This window comes from Uranotaenia lowii, chromosome 3, assembly GCF_029784155.1.
Source record: "Uranotaenia lowii strain MFRU-FL chromosome 3, ASM2978415v1, whole genome shotgun sequence".
Classification (NCBI taxonomy): Eukaryota; Metazoa; Arthropoda; class Insecta; order Diptera; family Culicidae; genus Uranotaenia; species Uranotaenia lowii.
Window position 1 is genome coordinate 174,446,804 of NC_073693.1, and position 19,907 is coordinate 174,466,710.

The window sequence follows — 19,907 nt, forward strand, 5'->3', positions numbered from 1 at the left end:
GTGAGGAAATAAGAAAATCGCTCCACTGCCCAGACGGCTGCTAGGGCCTCTCGTTGCTTTTGGGGGTACTTCTTCTCAGTGTCAGTTAAGGCCTTAGAGGCGAAACTTATAATGCGTGGGATCTTCTCTGAGTTTTCCTGCACAAGTACGGCTCCCAGAGCATGTGGCGAGGCGTCTGTATACAGGATAGTTTTATCCGATTCGGAAAAGAATCCTAAAGCGGTCGTACACTGGATGATTTGTTTTTTGACCCGGTCAAAAGCTGTTTGTTGCTCTTCACCCCAATTCCAAGCTTGGTTCGTAATTGCAGCCCTCAATGGTGCAGTCAGGTTAGCGAAGTTCTTTATGTGCGAACTTATAAAAGAAGCAAGCCCAAGGAAGCTTCTCAACTCCGATGAGTTCTTCGGATTTCCAAACTTCTCGATATCTTGTATTTTTGATGATTCTATATTGAAACCGTTTTTATCGAGACGGTGACCCAAAAATGTTATTTCTGTTTGGTCGAATTCGCACTTGGATTCATTGAGTGTTAGGTTGTTTAATTTGAAGATCTTTAGGACTAAATCAACGGTATCTCGTAACTTTTCCAGAGTGGTAGCATAAACAAGGACATCGTCTATATAGACTATTTTATTATCTACGTTCTCTAGTATCCGACACATTTCGCGCTGAAAAATCTCGGGAGCACAGTTCACCCCAAACATGAGTCTGGTGAACCTGTACATTCCGTTATCAGCGAGGAAAGTAGTGAGGTCGCGGGACTCTAGACCTAATTCCAAATGATGATAAGCATTCGAAAGGTCGAGTTTGGAAAAGTATCTAGCGCCATGTAATTTCACCCTCATCTCGTCCACAAGTGGTAGTCGGAAATACTCCCGTTTAATCGCTCTATTGGGAGCCCGCATGTTCACCACCAAACGAAAATCGTCTTTCCCTTTTGGTACTGCGGACAAACCACTAATCCATTGAGGGGCATGCGTTATCTTTTCGATAATACCACTAGCTTCCATTTCTTCGAGCCGTAGACGGGCAGCTTGACGATAAGCTGCTGGTATGTTGCAGTAGGCGTTCTTTACTGGTGGGACAGATCTATCAATACTGAAGTTTACACGCACTCCTGGCATCTTTGGGAAAACTTCTGTTGCTTTGCAGCTGTTAAGTTTTACTCCTACTCTTAGTAATCCCATGTCGCTAGCTGTGTCTCTTCCTAACAGAGATTGTTTCCCCTCTTTAACTACAAGAAACTCGGCAGTTATAGTTGGTTTTTGAGATTCAACGGTCTCGATGGTGGCTTCAAGGGTACACTCGACATTCATGGGCTTGCTAGTAGCGTAAGCCTGAAGGTTACGGTTGTTGAGGGAATCTTTACGAATTACAAACGCTCGCCCATTATACAGTTCCTGCTCAAGCTTCTTCCAGTCATTGCCTCCGATAACATTGACGTCAGCTCCAGAATCAATTAGGAATTTTATCGGAGTCGAGGATCCAACGCGACAGTCTATCAGGACATCATGTAGTGAAAGTGAATTGATACGCTATTCCGTAAATAGAAAAAAAATGGACTTTGTAAAATCTCTCGACATAGAGAACGTTTTTTTATTTCTAGACTTCGGCTACACAAATTTTATTATTACATTTTTTTTTAATGTTTTACCTGTTTGTATTCATTGTCCTCTTTCTTGGGGCTTGTGTTTGGTCGTCGATCGTCTCTTAGTTCGTTTACTCGATTCAATCTGCATGCTTTTGCAAGATGTCCTGTTCTTGAGCAACTGTAGCACTGTTTATCCAACGCTGAGCAAATTCCATTTTCGTGGGAAGATCGATCTTTGAGGCATCGGGTGCATCTATACCTACGACTGACGTTGGAATTTTCGGATGTGCTGCGGCCTCTACCAAAGTTGCGTCTGTCAGCATGTCGGTATCTCTTGATAGGCGTCTCAAATTCTCGAGTGGACTCAACTCTGCGTTTATTACGGAAACTTACTTCACGGCTTGGATAGCTGCGCACTGCCATAGCATTGTACTCGACAGTCCGGGTTTTAAGCTCGGATTGGAAAGCTTCGGCCCGGGTTGCTGATACGACGATTTCATTTGTTCTCAAACCATATATGCGAGCTTGTTGCTTAACCTCCTGGTTCCGCAAGCCTCGCATTAGCTGTGCTCGTACAAACACGTCCTGGTCCGATTCGCTATAGCCGCATAACCTAACCTTCTCCGATAATCTCGCATGAAATGCGATGGCTGACTCGCCTTCATCTTGCTGCATACAAGAGAACGCCTCATGCTCCGCTGCTGGATCAGTCATGGACTTCAGATACTGATCAATATTACCTACAAATGTTTCATAGCACTCTTCGGTCTCCATGGCAGGCTTAAGTTTTGCGGCTCTTACGACGCCTTTTAGTTCGTCTCCCATATACAACATCAACAAATCCATCCGTCGCTTAGGATCACGGGCATTAAGTAGGGTAATTGACAATTGGAAGTCCTCGATAAATCTCGTCCAGGCTTCCCACATCTTACTCGCGGGAACATTTTTGGGAAAAGGTTTTATGTCACATTTAATGCTTCCTTCGCCGGCTGGTGGAATGGCTCTCAAAGCTGTTTCGGGATTAATATTTTCGTGGCGCCTGTTGGAATTTTTCATTTGTTGGATTACCTCCTCCAGCTCACGAATTTTATTCTGCAATTGAGTGTTGACGTCTGTTCCGTTTTCATCGTAATAATGAGCGTACATGTCTTCGGATTGATCCTCTGAGTCTGATACTGCAGGCGCACGTACGTATCTTCCGCTACACTCTGGACTATTTCCTGCGAGGCTATTTTCATCCAAATGGGATTCTATTTCGGCAATTTTTGTTTCGTCTTCACAGGACGGGGCCCGCACGTACTTTCCTGCCATTGCTATTAGCTACCTAAAATGGTGGGCATTATGCCATTGTCATTTCACAATCATACCCATAGTATAACTCGGAATATGTACTCACCGGAAAAAAACTCACTTATTCCTGACTGCCAGAAATGATCACTTTGACTCTTTTCTCAAAATTGTCTGCTGCCTGAAACTTTAACGCTCAACTGGTCGCTTCAAAACGTTTTCAAAACGCTGCTCCAAAATTTTCTGCTGCGTGAACTTTGACGCTGGACTGTTCACTTCGAAACGTTTTCCAAAATGGTTCCTCGAAAATTGTTCTTCTACCTGAAACCCGATTGACACAACTACTTATGCATACTCAATTGCCTTGCTGGTGTTACATAAAGTCCAGTCTAGCAGTGTGAGTTTGCTGTCGTTGGACCTTTTCAAAGTGTGCTCTCGTTTCTCTTCCCGAATCGTGCTGAAGGGATGTTTTTTCCTCTGCCTGAAACTCGATTGACACAACTACTTATGCATACTCGATTGCCTTGCAAGTGTTATATGAAATCCATTCTAGCAGTGAGAGTTTCCTGTCGTTGGATCTTTCCAAAGTGTGCTCTCGTTTCTCTTCACGTATTATGCTGAAAGGATGTTTTCTCTTTCACTCTCCTTTTGGTAACCGCAGTTCGTCTCCCTTCACAAATTTTGTTCGTATTCTCTCTGGTAAGCTCACCGCTCGATAGCTTTCAGGTGTGTATGTGTTTTCCTTCCGTTGCAAGCCGGCTATCAGAATACTTGTTTTCGAAACGGACTCTCAGCACGTTTTCCTTACTGCTTGATGCAAAAGCGGGCTCCCTCTCACGCTTTTTTTCAGTTCGCTTTCTTACCAACTTTCAAAACGGACTCCCAACACGCTTATTCGATATGTTCGGGAAGCGGACTCTCAACTCGCTTTCTCATTAGTCTCTTTTGCGGACTCCCAGCACGCTTCTCTTTAATACTTCTTTTAAGCGGACTCTCAACTCGCTTTTCTAAAATTATCGGAGCGGACTCCCAGCACGCTCTATTCTCTCAATATCTATCTAGCGGACTCTCAGCACGCTTTCTACTACGATGATGATTGTTTCGTAGCCATTTTTCCTCGTGGAACAAATCCATATTTTCTTCTCGCGAACGGGTGATTTCCCAGATTTGCGTATCCATGTTAATTTGCCTGTCAGTTTAATATACAAAAAAAATCGTCCTTTCACGGTCGCCAAATGTGCAATATCTAACTTCACACGGGAAATCACCCGAGTCGCGAGGGTACGGCAACTCCGGTGATAAGACTTACCCGCACAACGGCTGATACACTACAGGGCATGCTGTCAATAGCATGCGCACGAGAATGCTGATATTTGCCCATATACGAGATGCCATACTCACACCGACTAGGGTGGAGACAGTAGATCTCTAATTACTCGGTCGTGTACCACACAATATCGTATTTTTGTCGCATCAGTATTAAGCTCTTCCTTTTTCGCTGTAAGATTGTAATTTGGGCGTAGATTTATGGTTTCAATGATAAAAAGTAAAAAATTTACAAAACTTATCTATTTTTTCCTCACATAGGCAATTAACCTGCCTGATATGGGCATTCTTTTGACTTCATTCATTTTGACTTTATATAACAGCTCAATTTTTTCATGCCATGCGTCAAAAGCGTATTACCATCAAACTGCACTGATTGATATGTTGAATCTCCAGTTATATCGTCAATCGGCCGCATATTACTCAATATGCGCATTTAGGAACACTTTCCCTACCTATCCTGATGAGATTCTGATTTTCGAAGTCATCCAATGCCAAGCCTTGCCGGTTTTCAATTTATTCATGATGGTTTGAGCTATCACATTAGACTTGTCCATATTAGACTGGTCCTTATTTGTACTGGAAGATTTTGCTAACATTTTCTAACACCAATTATGTGAATCGAAAGTTTACGAAATTTTTCCGTCAAAGTGGATTATTACCAGTGGTTTAATTGAAACCTAGCGGCGTTTAGGTTTCTGTTTGTGTTAATTTTCCTCCAAAGATTTACGTGAGCTTTTTACATTTCGAAGCTCAGGAATGATTTTTGTTTAGATTGTTTTTGTTTTGTCGTAAGCATTAACATGTTAGTAAATTATTTTTTGGGTGTTTCATCGTTTTTTTTTTTGGTAGACGTTAAATCACCTTCCAATGCTTTTGAATACAGTTTGCTAATTTTACGAACGCTATTATCGATAAAAAAAATCAATTTACGAATACGTAGTTAGGAATGCAACTTTGAGGAGGAGGATTCTTCTGACACTCAAATATTGTAAATTTTTGTTTAGGGTTGGTACCTTCGAAAGGATAATGTTTTCTAGAAAAGGAGACATAGTAAGTAATAAAAAAAAGTGCGACGGGAGAATATATTTAGATATTACCTTTACTTTTTGCTGTTATGCAGAGATTGCTACATTCAAGGATTTTGAACAAAACCTTTAACTTTGTATTTCTTGAAAGCATAACAAAAGTGTTTTGGTTACCTTACATGCATGTCTTGAAAATTTCAGTCTTTCAAAATCTTTTATTATGTTAAACAACACCTCATGAAATAGTTTGTTCCATCGAAAAATTTAAATTTAATGTGCCTCCAGTTCTTGACGTCGCGTACAATGATTTGATTACGTTTGTTTATCTAATCGATCGACTCTAATTTCTCAGCTCAAAAATATTTCTCCAATGCGTTGATATTTGCTTATACACAATTCAAATGAGTAAACAAACATAAGGGCGAGGTTAAAGAACCATTGACAAATTATTAGAACGACTATGATGATAATTCTTCTTATATCAGGTTGTAAATTTTCCATTTTTTTTATTCTTTCATTTCTTCAATATTCTAAATGATTCAAGAACTTAAATATATCGTCGTGTTACTAATTCAATATTGTTTTAGCTAAGCAATTAGAAAAACTAGTTGATTTGGTCAGAGCAGTTAATGAATTAATAATAAGCACCGTGTAACAAGAATTTAAAATTTTAATGGTTTAAATTTTGGGTCGTTGAATGTTGAACCAAAAGAATGTAATTTTGTGAGTAAACTTCAAGTAAGACGATGTTAACAAACAGAAAGATTCAATTAATTTTAAATCAGCCTACAGCTCCATTTTACCCATGATCAGAACACTGACAGATAAATGTAAACATAAGTAAGTTATATAATCTAGCAAAATGGAAAATTTTATTGAAAATAAATTCTATTTAAGGTCCACTGAAGAGGAGCGAACAGCCAAAAGTAGTTCGAAACTTTTGGACCAACTGGCAAATAATTTGTTTTTATTCCTCGCCGAAAAAAGTCGATGAAAACAACAAACAAACTTCAAGTAAGTATTTCAATGGTGCAGGTTGTTGAGTACAATGATGGAATGCTACGAAATAAAAGTAAAATATGAATCACGTTAAACTAATGAAAATAATGTAAATAGTAACCTTCCAAAAAAAAATTTGGCTTGAGGAGCTTGAGCTTGAGGACTCTCTAGGAAATTAATATGTTGAAAAACATGCTTAATATATTCTAGACAAATGATTCATGAAAAGTATTGGGCATTTCATAAGTAACACAAATTATATATTTTGTGAATTTTCTCATTCTTTGATCAGGTTTGTAAGATTTAATTAAACTGAATATACAGTTACTCAAAAATAATTTTACACCTCATTTTCAACATCTTCGGTATTCTTCTACATTGGTCTTGTCTTATACTTATTTTAAATTGACACTTCTAAAAAAACAACACTGAAATCATTTAGGTGTAGATTTTTTTTCTGTTCGGTCCCAGATATTCTCTTAAAAGTAATAAAAAAGTAGTAGGTATTATGTTTTTCTTGTTTAAAGAACTTTTTTTATTTCCTCATTAGCGTTATTTATCATTAGGGGAGAGTGGGGATACTTGATCCCCTTTTCTTATTTTCACCATATCTTTTTGGAAAGATTAAGCAACTCGCCGTCTTTGACATTTTCTGACAGCTTGTAACTTCAAGTTTCTATGATCCAAAAATTAGAACGATACTTGAACCCGTTGATGAGCTAGGAGCATTTTCGTAGGAGTAAAAAAATTGCGATTTTTCTGAAGTTAGGTGAGACTTGATCCCTTATTGAAGGAGACTTGATCATTTTTTCAGGAAGCCCTAATCCTTGTATTAAAATCAAACAAAACCCCAAGATAGAATGTTAATTGACTATTTTGGCCATGTTTGTTCTCATTTCACAATTTATAGCAGACATAAGAAGAAAATTCTATAACTTTGTCTCAACGCTAATAGCATTGCATACTTAAAGGCGCTATTTTTTATAATTAAGAGAAATTTAATTATTTTTGCTCTTTTCTTCAGACAATTGTTTGATAAATATTAGTTTTTGGATAAATATTAGTAATTTCGTAATCAGCAATCATAACGATCAATTCAGAAGAAGAATATGCCGTTTGGAAGGGGGATCAATTGTACCCAACTCTAGGGGATCAATTGTACCCATAATCAACATTTTAGAAAACTTTTCTGAAAAAAGTTGAGAGTTTTCCATAGCTTTGAAAATATGGCATTATGGAGTTCATTTTACGCTAGAACGATTGATGCATTGGAACAAATATTTTTTTCATAATTTTCCCATGTAAGGAACATTTTAAAGTGATGAAAAAAGATCTTCAAGTTACATTTTGTGAAATTTTTCAAACAAAGTTCAATTACTCAAACAATTATTTTGTTAAAAAAATTTAAACTACAAGCATTGTTATTTTGCTTATTTTGGCACATTTTTCTAGTACATTTGATCTTTGTAAGACATTCCAGTTTCGAGATATAGCTAAGGAATCAAGTATCCCCAGGGATCAAGTATCCTCATTCTCCCCTAATGTATAAAATCATGAATTTGTGCGAAGATCTCATAAGTTGCTAATATGAAAGCGAATTTATTGACCATTAACCTTCCCGCGCCGCTCGGGTCAATATGACCCGAAGCGTACATTCAATTCATCATAACTCGTGACAAAAAAATCGGAAAAATCTGAAATTTGGAACAATTATGCAGAGCCGCAGAATACACAATTCGTAGTACCAGATAACTTCCGGTGACCACCGGAAATGGCCCCATAAAAAAAACCGATAATATGCCGTTTGGGTCATATTGACCCGAGCTCTTGCGCTCGTTCCCCTGGCCACAAATAATAACCGATTTTGATGATATTATATTCGTTGTTTAGGTAATTTTATCTAGTTTCTCAACGTTATGAAATTAAGTCGATATGTTTTAGGAAATTACCGGTAGTCCATTCCGAATGAAAAAAGTCCAAAAAAAGAGCTCCTTTTGAAATGCTTATAACTTCTGAACGATTTATTGTTTTGAACTAACTTTACGATTTTCGAAATTGTTTAGAATTTGCCTTTCTACAAATGTACAAATATGTGGGGGTCCAGTGGAAGGTTTGGCCGCTATTCCAGAACTTCCGGTAGAAAAAATTCTTACTTCAAAAAAGACACCCAATTTTGGCTTTGCATCGCTGTATCTCGCTTATGAATGGATCGATTCTCAAAACTCAAATTTTAGTTTTTTTTTCGTCAACTCTATTATCATTTTCATTGAACATACTTGGTTCCTTAAAAATCTCAGTTTTTCAGTATATCGTAATGAATCTCACATCTTTTTTGCCATTTTTCCAACTTCCCCTCGAGTTGGTAGGCTTACGGGATTTTGTTAGCTTGATTTCTCTAAAATTTGAACTCAAATTGGCCACTTTTTATATACCTAGAGATTTATTAGAGTCTCCTCTTTCGATGGACATACTTTTTGTGTAGTGTTTCGAAAATTTGTAACAACGTTTTTCGAATTTACTGAAAGCCTTCAGATTTCAATCAGTTTGGCCGACATTTTCAGCAGGTTGATGTACAAATCTCGCACCCCTCACGTAGCCGCGGGAGAAACAAATTCCTTAGCTCTCTGTTTGTCGCTCACCAAATCTACCACCCAACCCAGCAGCAGGAGGAACTGCCGTCTCGCTGCATGGCTTTGGTAATTAATTGTGCTGATGCTGATAACGTAATAAATGTTTTATTTTTGTAGGTATTGTTTGAATCTTTTTTGATATTTTTTATTACATAGGTTCCTATATTTTATGGATGGTATTATACATTAATCCATTTTATTCAAGCACAATCTTCTGCAACTGTGAAATTTTATTATTTTTATAATTTTTTTTTCTGTTTTAATTATAGTCGTTTTAACACCTTTATGTCATTCGCGACTTATATCAACGATACAGTTGGCAGACAATCATGGAAAAACTTATCCGGTACAACTGTGCTCGAACTCACGGATTTCTGATTTCAAATTTCAGCTTAAGATTTCAGTTTCAGATTTAAAATTTAGATTTGGCATCCAGATTTCAGATTCAGATTTCAGATTCCAATTTCAGATTCAGATTTCAGATTCAGATTTCTGATTTAAGATTCCAGATTCCAGATTCAGATTTCAGATTCAAATTTCAGATTCAGATTCCAGATTCAGATTTCAGATTCAGATTTCAGATTCAGATTTCAGATTCAGATTTCAGATTCAGATTTCAGATTCAGATTTCAGATTCAGATTTCAGATTCAGATTTCAGATTCAGATTTCAGATTCAGATTCAGATTTCAGATTCAGATTTCAGATTCAGATTTCAGATTCAGATTTCAGATTCAGATTTCAAATTCAGATTTCAGATTTCAGACTCAGATTTCAGATTTCAGATTCAGATTTAAGATTCTGATTTCAGATGCAGATTTCTGATTATAGTTTCTGATTAAGGTTTTATTTAGAATTTAGAATTCGTAGTTTAGTATTTAGAAGTTTGAGTTACAAATTAAGAATTAAGAAATGAGATTTTGAAATAATAAATTAAGAATTGAAAACTTAGAATCTAGAATTTTCATTTGAAAAAAATATAATTTTTATAAAAATTATCAAAACTCGTAGAAATTTCGTTTTTTTTCATCATAATTCTTTGTTATAAACGCTTAATTCCTCAAATTAATTCTGAAATCTGAATCTGAAATCTGAATCTGAAATCTGAATCTGAAATTTGAATCTGAAATCTGAATCTGGAATCTGGAATCTGAATCTGAAATTGGAATCTGAAATCTAAATCTGAAATCTGGATTTGAAATCTGAATTTCAAATCTGAATCTGAAATCTTAGGCTGAAATTTGAAATCAGAAATCCGTGAGTTCGAGCACAGTTGTACCGGATAAGTTTTTCCATGATTGTCTGCCAACTGTATCGTTGATATAAGTCGCGAATGACATAAAGGTGTTAAAACGACTATAATTAAAACAGAAAAAAAAATTATAAAAATAATAAAATTTCACAGTTGCAGAAGATTGTGCTTGAATAAAATGGATTAATGTATAATACCATCCATAAAATATAGGAACCTATGTAATAAAAAATATCAAAAAAGATTCAAACAATACCTACAAAAATAAAACATTTATTACGTTATCAGCATCAGCACAATTAATTACCAAAGCCATGCAGCGAGAGGGAAGTTCCTCCTGCTGCTGGGTTGGGTGGTAGATTTGGTGAGCGACAAACAGAGAGCTAAGGAATTTGTTTCTCCCGCGGCTACGTGAGGGGTGCGAGATTTGTACATCAACCTGCTGAAAATGTCGGCCAAACTGATTGAAATCTGAAGGCTTTCAGTAAATTCGAAAAACGTTGTTACAAATTTTCGAAACACTACACAAAAAGTATGTCCATCGAAAGAGGAGACTCTAATAAATCTCTAGGTATATAAAAAGTGGCCAATTTGAGTTCAAATTTTAGAGAAATCAAGCTAACAAAATCCCGTAAGCCTACCAACTCGAGGGGAAGTTGGAAAAATGGCAAAAAAGATGTGAGATTCATTACGATATACTGAAAAACTGAGATTTTTAAGGAACCAAGTATGTTCAATGAAAATGATAATAGAGTTGACGAAAAAAAACTAAAATTTGAGTTTTGAGAATCGATCCATTCATAAGCGAGATACAGCGATGCAAAGCCAAAATTGGGTGTCTTTTTTGAAGTAAGAATTTTTTCTACCGGAAGTTCTGGAATAGCGGCCAAACCTTCCACTGGACCCCCACATATTTGTACATTTGTAGAAAGGCAAATTCTTAACAATTTCGAAAATCGTAAAGTTAGTTCAAAACAATAAATCGTTCAGAAGTTATAAGCATTTCAAAAGGAGCTCTTTTTTTGGACTTTTTTCATTCGGAATGGACTACCGGTAATTTCCTAAAACATATCGACTTAATTTCATAACGTTGAGAAACTAGATAAAATTACCTAAACAACGAATATAATATCATCAAAATCGGTTATTATTTGTGGCCAGGGGAGCGATAACAAACTGCAGGTCAAATAGACCCGAAATTTTTTTTTACAGATATTTTGCGAACGGCATGGGAAGGTTAAGATTGAATGTTTGGCGATCTGTTTATTATGGCGTGGCTTTGACCAGACAGAGCTGAGCGCCATTAGAAAACTTTAAAACAACAAATATTGAATCGCATGCCATTCATATTGTTGATCGAAAAATCGAATATTATTGACTGATATAAAATCCTTGAACTATCAACTATCGATTAAGGTTCATAAACATCACACATTTCGTCTTTACATGAAAATATTTGCACATAAAGTTGAAATGTCTCGAAAAAATGCAGATAGCATTAAGTTCGGTCTGGTCGAATCCCGACCATATATGAGTGACTAAAAAAATAAAAAGTATATGATTGTTCCTTAATCGAAAGCTTGACGCAGTACTTTTACACCATAACGTCAATTTGTTTCTTCAACCGCAAAGAAATAGATAGAAGGAAAATAAGTTAGGCAACATAGATTCATCAAGCATGATTGAAAAAAGCTTAATTAAAATGCAGCTTTAGGATTTGACCTTAAATCGACGGAATTAAGTATGTAAGAGTGAAGAAATTGGGCAGATTGTGTTTTAGCAGAAAATAAAAAACTACAAATTGAATGCATATTATCATTATCATTGATTTAATGATTTCTACAAATTTCGAAATTTTAATGAATTATTTTTGTTGATCTGACACTTTAAAAATTTCTTAATAGAAAGTGTGTAAGATAGGAAAACATCGAAAAGCTAGAATATTTGAATATAAATATTATTGCAGATTCCTTCCATTAGCAAATAAATGGAAAGTAAGAGAGAATTTTAAGTTATTAATCACGCTTGTCAAAAGTGTCTCCTGATCAAATCCTGCCACCCAAATCTCCAAACAAAATTTATTGCTAGGATGCAGAGGTAACCTCGGTCCTAAAGCATAAGTTTATTTCTTTAATACTTTTCTTTTCTTTCTTCGTATCTATCGACTACTAGGACGTGACCGGCTTCGTTATTGATGTTCAAAGATATAGCACCAGTTTTGAGCATTTAGAATGATCTGCCACTCCCAAGCATCATTCTTTTGACCTTTGCACAAAATTTATGGCCTCGGTCAATCAGTGAGTATGTGAGTAGTCAATCAAGCTAAGCTAAGCTAAGATAATAAACCGATGCAAATCGATCTAAGCATCTTGCAATAAGGACTGTTATTGGAAATTTTATCAATCTGCATCAATTCCATTTCTTATAGTTTTCCGAATAGTTTATCAAAACAACAACCATTTTCAAACAAACACCTTCCTGCCGAAAATTTGAGCAAATCAACCATCAATAAGTTTTACCTCCACACTGGCTAATCCATATCGATACAAAACATTCACTGTACTGTACGTTCAGTTGGGTTGATATTAATTGTTGACCTTCGATTATGCTAATAATGCGTACTTGCTGTTGAGTCCGCACTTCATTATTAACCACCACGTAGACAAACAGTCAATTTCCTCGTGATTAGCTATGAACCTACAATCAGCAGAGTGGGTGGGCGGCACCAGATGTTCCACCTCAGACCTATCCCAACGCAACGCCCTATGCCCTGTGCCAAACGGTAGGGCAGCACTGTAATTTGGTCATTTACATGTTCCATCAAAACACTTTATGAATTTCCAATATAATATGGCTCCGCAAGTCATCTTTGAAGCTCGTCAAATCGACAACGGTGAAGTGATTTTCCGCCTCTCGTTTCGAGACCGGGGCAATTCCGGAGTTCCGGCGAAGCTATATAAATCGAGCATGAATAATTCATGAGCGCATTAGTTCCGACTCGGAGGACGACCGTGGGAGAAACGAGCCGACCAAATTGGACTCTGGTTTGTATGTCTACATAAGGAGCCCCATTCCGCCGGAAGTGAAACATTGAGCTGGTGTTTGATGTGAACTGTCGAGTTGAGCCGTGAATTACAGGCGGCTCCAGCCAGAATCCATAGGACTTTCATCAAATTGAAACTTGAGCAACTAACGGAAAAGGGAAAATGCTGCGACCGGGTCCAGGATTGTCTAGCAGGATGATCCTGGCAGTGCTACTACTATGCAGCACGCTAGGAATTTCGTTTGTGGAAGGGGTAATAATTTTCTCAATTCACCAGAAAGCACGCGAGAGATAGAGACAGACAGTGATAGCAAAATTTAACTTGAGTCTCCCCCATCACCCAAAACAGAAAGCTACGATGGAGCAGATGGCGAAGACCGGGGAGCTGATGAGGAGTGTCTGCATCGGGAAAACCAAGGTCAGTGAAGATTTAGTGAACGGTCTCGGCGAGTCGAAATTTCCAGACGTCAAGGAGCTTAAGTGCTACGTAAGCTGTATAATGGAAATGATGCAGGCGGTGAGTAAAAGCATTCAAAAGCTTTCAAAAACGATTTTCATTTTTCTCCAATCTTAGGCAAATGAGGTCAGGCAAAATATGAAAGTGCTCGTTATACTCGGTGAAAATTTACAAATTATTAAACTGCATGTCGTGAAAAGAATGGAAGGATAGGTAAACATTTATGCTGTTGAGAATTATTCCATGTAGATAATTTTTTTGCAAGAAGGAGCTATTAGCTCCTTGCCTGAATTTATTGAAAAATTATCTAAAGTTTTTCACTTTTTCTATAGGAAGTTCGACACTTCGGCTTAGAGTTATTCGAACGGGTGAAAATTTTTCCAGTATTGTTTTATCAAAAATTTTATCAAGTTTGTAGGGTGGGAGCTAGTTTCATGAAAGTTGAAAAATAAGGGCCATTCTAGTCATTATATTGCAACAAAAAGTGTGTTTGCTGTGTGTGCTGTCTTACTACGAAGCACAGCAAGATGTTCTGATATTATTTTTTTGTTTTTGTATCTTTCAGATGAAAAAATCCAAGCTTAATTACGATGCACTGATGAAACAGATCGACACCATCATGCCGGACGAATTGGCCGAACCGATGCGCAACGCGGTTACAATTTGTAAGAACAGCGCCGACGGAATTAAAAACGGCTGCGAAGCTGCCTACGCCTTGGCCCAATGTATATCGAAAAACAATCCCAAATTTATTGTTCCGTAGAAGGAAGAAAAAACATCTTCGGATGCTCAAATGACAACGTGGCTGGCAAAGGAAGAAAGTAATGGAAGGAGGCTTTTCACCGGAATACCATCATCATTTTTCGACCTCTGCTAGAATAACATAAACACCAAATTCACATATACATTTACGGGAAGGAATAAACATAAAACATCGCACAGTAGGCTGTGGTAAATAAAGAAAAAAAAAAATAAATATCCTGTACGTACGCTTCCAAGTAAACAAAAACAAACATTGGAGTTTGTGATGGATTTATTTGATACTGTATTGCTACTTCAGCTCCTGTCCGTTGACATGCTCAAATAACGTGCCGCCGGAAATAGACTATTGTTACACGTAGAATGTGACCTTTCGAGTGGCGAAGGTATTTTTTCCCCGGAATGCCGTTCATTGAATTTGCCCCTAATGATATTGACATTAGGAATGGTTCGCTTCAATCGAATGAAGAATTCTATGCTCCAATGTGCTGGTAATGTTACTTTTACTTAATTTGTTTGATGATGAAACTTTAACTTGATTACCGTAAAACGGGGTAACATTGATCACCGGGGTAGCTTTGATCAACATGAAATTGTGCCAAATAACACTAGTTTACAGCATTTTTGAACTCAGTAAACTGAAGGTCATTTCCAATGTGAAATCGGGCGCTGAATCCGAAAATGAAATTCAAAAAAATCTCAGTAGAACCGTTTTTGAGTTATGCTCCAAATATGAAATTTCGAAAAAATTAAAAAAGTTCTTGTACTTAGATTAAAATATCTCGAACGGCATAACAGTAATTTGAAATCTCTCTTTTGCATATTGAAGGTGAATAAGTTTTCTATCGATCATCTGAACACTGTTTTTGCGTTTGACCAACAGTATTGCTGATATTAGTGACTTTATGAGAAAAAAAATTATAAAAAAACGCATTTTTTTAGAGAAAATTTTGTTTCAACGAAAGTTTTAGACTCGGTGGTAGCATTTAAAAAATCTAATTTTCTTTTGTGCTTGAATGTCAATTCAAAACAAAGATTTCAAGTGGTTATTTACCAAAATCGGTTGAAAATTGAAGAAGTTATGGCTACTTTACCATAACTGTAATTTTTGCAGTTTTTAATAATTTAACGAACCGCAGTACACTTATCATAGTATAGGAAGAATGAAACATGATAAATCTCACTCGCTCCAAGTCAAAATTATTTATTAGCTTACCAGAAGGTCACATGCCAAGTTTCAGGAAGATCTGACCATAGGGAGGGGTTGCTTAGGTCTCAAACGTGAATAAAATTTTGAGGTATTTTGCCCGGAAGGAACGAAAAATACAGGTTTTTCATCAATAACTTTTTTCATCACTAGCTGATTGTTTTTTATGATTGATTTTCTTAAAGCCCAAGTTGAGACAAATATTTCACCCGAAGACTGTAACTCGATTGGATTTGAAACAGAAAAGTTATTGCGGTTCAAAGGCCGCAGATTTTGTCCAAAACGCAATGAGTACCGTCAACTGGGGCAACATGCAACAATTTTCAACTTCAATATCTTCTAAAAAACTTATGTTCACAGTTAATCGTATCCTTTATGCATCAAAAGTTTTAAGGATGCTGGGACATCAAATTGGCGTAGTTAAAAAAATTATTGGTTTCTTCAGTTATTTTTAATTTTCTAAAAACATGCGATTTTCACCCTTCTTAGAAAATGGGGTAACTTGAAACAAACTTTGTTTTTAATGAAAAATCTTATGAACACGTACGAAAATTCATTATTTTTAATATATTTGCGATGTCTTTAAGACCATTACGCCTAACAACACCAATTTCAGTAGTTTTTGGGTCTGTAAAAACAAATTTTCACATTTTTTTCTGAAATTAAGGATGCTGCATACATTAAGGGGTTAATTAATACTACGAAAAATTCTAAAAGCTGAAATCATAAAAATAAATGTTTGGATGAATGAAATTTAAATGTCTACAAACGCGTGATTCAAAACATTTATATTCCAACACATGGAAACGAGATTTACAAGGTATTTCTTTGATTTACATTTTGTTGCATTTAACCCCAGACACCTAACTGAATATTAAAAATATTCATATAAAAAAATTGGATGATTGTTCGAAAAATATTCTTACACCAACAATGTTGATATAATATGAGGAAACCTGTAAAAAGTTTGTAGGTAATTTTATCAAGCCGATCCGTCATACTGGGTAAAGTTTTTTTCGGCATCGAAAAATGTTAAAATTTGTACATTTATTGCTCGATTTTTCAAATTTTACATAAAAATAAAAAACTTAAGACAACTAGCTTAAGATGCGAGAAATGATGTCATCATCATTTTGTTATCATTAAAAGAAAACTTTATTACAATACATTAAATTAAAAATTGATTCAATGTAGTGTTATATAAATGTTGCATCGAACCCCGCTGTTGCATGATGCCCCGTTTGACGGTACTTTTTACGCATTGCGTTTTATACGACAATTTTCGACCAAAATACAATCTTTGAACCGCAATAACTTTTCTGTTTCAAATCCAATCGAGTTACAGTCTTCGGGTGAAATATTTGTCTCAACTTGGGCTTTAAGAAAATCAACCATAAAAAACAATCAGCTAGAGATGAAAAAAGTTATTGATGAAAAACCTGTATTTTTCGTTCCTTCCGGGCAAAATACCTCAAAATTTTATTCACGTTTGAGACTTAAGCAACCCCTCCCTATGGTCAGATTTTCCTGAAACTTGGTATGTGACCTTCTGGTAAGCTAATCAGTCTTCCGAAAATCACTCGGAAGAAACGCTCATGATAGGTTTCTAGTTGGGCTAGTGAAGTAGACAATGTGCAACTTGAGACCCCATACACCCAACCCTCGGGTAGTGGTCATATCACCTCTTGTCTGCAACTCCGATTCTCTACCTCCCCGTGGTACTAGCTGGGGTGCGAGCAACCTTAGCGGAGATCGGGTACCCAACCCCGGTGGATGCTTTGGTCGCATGCAGAATGAGTTAGGGGGCTTCGTACGCGTCTGTTCTCCATGTTAGGGGCGGCGTGCGGAGTGCAACAACGTCCTGGTGGTGTTCGGGACCCAAAACAGTAACATCACGACGGTCCTCCTGCGAGATAGTGGGGTTAGCTGCGGGCCTTGCGAGCCTGTGACTACTAAAAAAACATAAGCAACGAATAACGAACAACAAATTTCGGATGGAAATCGGCAAAGACCCATGCGACGAAAAGGGACTAGCGATTGGAAACTTGGAACATGGAACTGCCGATCTCTAAATTTTGTGGGCAGTACCCACGTGCTCTCCAACGAATTGAAGAGCCGCAAATTCGACATCGTAGCGCTGCAGGAGGTATGCTGGAAGGGCTCCACGGTACGAACGTATCCAGATGGTCGTGCCATCTACCAGAGCTGCGGCAACACACACGAGCTTGGAACAGCTTTTATAGTGATGGGAAAGATGCAAAAGCGCGTGATCGGGTGGTGGCCGATCAACTCACGAATGTGCCGGTTGAGAATCAAGGGCCGGTTCTTCAACATCAGCATCATCAACGTGCACAGCCCTCACCTCGGAAGTACCGGTGACGACAAAGACGAATTCTACGCGCAGCTGGAGCGTGAATACGACCGTTGCCCAAAACATGATATCAAGATCGTCATCGGGGATTTCAATGCTCAGGTCGGCCAGGAGGAGGAATTTAAACCGACAATTGGAAGGTTCAGCGCGCACCAGCTGACCAATGAAAACGGCCTCAGACTTATTGATTTCGCCGCCTCCAAACGAATGGCCGTACGTAGTACCTTTTTTCAGCACCGCCTCCCACACAAGTACACCTGGAGATCACCGTACCAAACGCAATCACAGATCGACCACGTTTTGATCGACAGCCGGCACTTTTCGGACATCATCGACGTCAGATCCTGTCGGGGCGCCAACATCGAGTCGGACCATTATCTGGTGATGGTGAAGATGCGCCCAAAACTCTCCGTAGTGAACAACAAGCGAAACCGGCGCCCGCCTCGGTTAAACATCGCGCGACTGAAGCAACCTGAGGTCGCGGCAGACTACGCGCAATCGGTCGAAGCAGCGCTGCCGGCAGAGGGCGAGCTTGACGAAGCCCCTCTCGAGGACTGTTGGGATACCATCAAAACAGCCATCAACAGTGCGGCGGAGAACGTCATCGGTTATGTGGAGCGATCTCGACGGAACGACTGGTTCGACGAGGAGTGTAGGAGGGTGATGGACGAAGAAAATGCCGCGCGGGCGGCAGTAGTGCAAAGAGGCACCCGTCGAAATGTGGAAAATCACCGACAGCGGAAGAGGCAGCGAGTCCGGCTTTTCCAGGAGAAAAAGCGCCGCCTGGAGGAGGAGGAGCTCCAGGAGCTGGAGCAGCTGCATCGTTCCCAAGAAACACGAAAGTTCTATCAGAAACTCAACGCATCCCGCAAAGGCTTCGTGCCGCAAGCCGAAATGTGCCGGGATAAAGACGGGGGTATCCTGACGGACAATCGTGAGGTGATCAAAAGGTGGAAGCAGCACTTCGATGAACACCTGAACGGCGCACATGCAGGAGATCAAGACGGTGGGGGAAGGTACATCGCCGGCGTAGCCAACGACGAAGACGAGCCACTCCCAACGATGAGTGAAGTTAAGGAAGCCATTCGCCAGCTGAATAGAAACAAGTCGGCTGGGAAGGATGGCATCGCAGCTGAACTCATCAAAATGGGCCCGGACAGGTTGGCCGATTGCCTACACCGGTTGATAGTCCGGATCTGGGACATAGAACAGCTACCGGAGGAGTGGAAGGAGGGGGTAATATGCCCCATCTACAAGAAGGGCGACAAATTGGACTGTGAGAACTACCGAGCGATCACTGTCCTCAATGCCGCCTACAAAGTGTTGTCCCGAATCCTACTCCGCCGCCTAACGCCACAAGCAAACAGATTCGTGGGAAGTCATCAGGCCGGCTTCATGGAGGGACGGTCTACGACGGACCAGATATTCACATTGCGGCAAATCCTCCAAAAATGCCGTGAACACCAAGTCCCTACGCATCATCTATTCATCGACTTCAAAGCCGCATACGACACGATCGACCGTAACGAGCTATGGAAAATTATGGACGAGAACGGCTTTTCCGGGAAGCTGATCAGACTGATCAAGGCGACGATGGATGGAACGCAGTGCTGTGTGCGGATTTCGGGTGAATTGTCGAGTTCATTCGAATCGCGCAGGGGGCTTCGACAAGGTGATGGTCTATCCTGCATGATGTTCAACGTGGCGCTAGAAGGTGTTATTCGACGAGCGGTGGGCGAAATGCGGGGCACGATTTTCAACAGATCCAGTCAACTTATCTGCTTTGCCGATGACATTGATATAGTCGGCAGATCATCTGCGGCGGTGGAGGAGATCTACCGCAAACTGAAACGCGAAGCAGGAAGGATTGGGTTGATGATTAATACGTCCAAGACGAAGTACATGCTGGCCTGCGGATCCGAGACCGACCGAACCCGCTTGTCCAGTAATAACAAGGTC

General features: G+C 38.7%; 1 protein-coding gene across 1 annotated transcript; it reads left to right on the forward strand.

The window, feature by feature from the left end:
• The first annotated feature begins 13,086 nt into the window (after positions 1-13,086).
• Positions 13,087-14,388, forward strand: LOC129754576 (general odorant-binding protein 72-like). The gene is made up of 3 exons (XM_055750714.1): positions 13,087-13,407; positions 13,504-13,671; positions 14,177-14,388. Exons 1-3 carry the CDS (start codon positions 13,318-13,320, stop codon positions 14,372-14,374), a joined length of 456 nt encoding a protein of 151 aa, XP_055606689.1. The 5' UTR covers positions 13,087-13,317; the 3' UTR covers positions 14,375-14,388.
• The last annotated feature ends 5,519 nt before the right edge of the window (positions 14,389-19,907 follow it).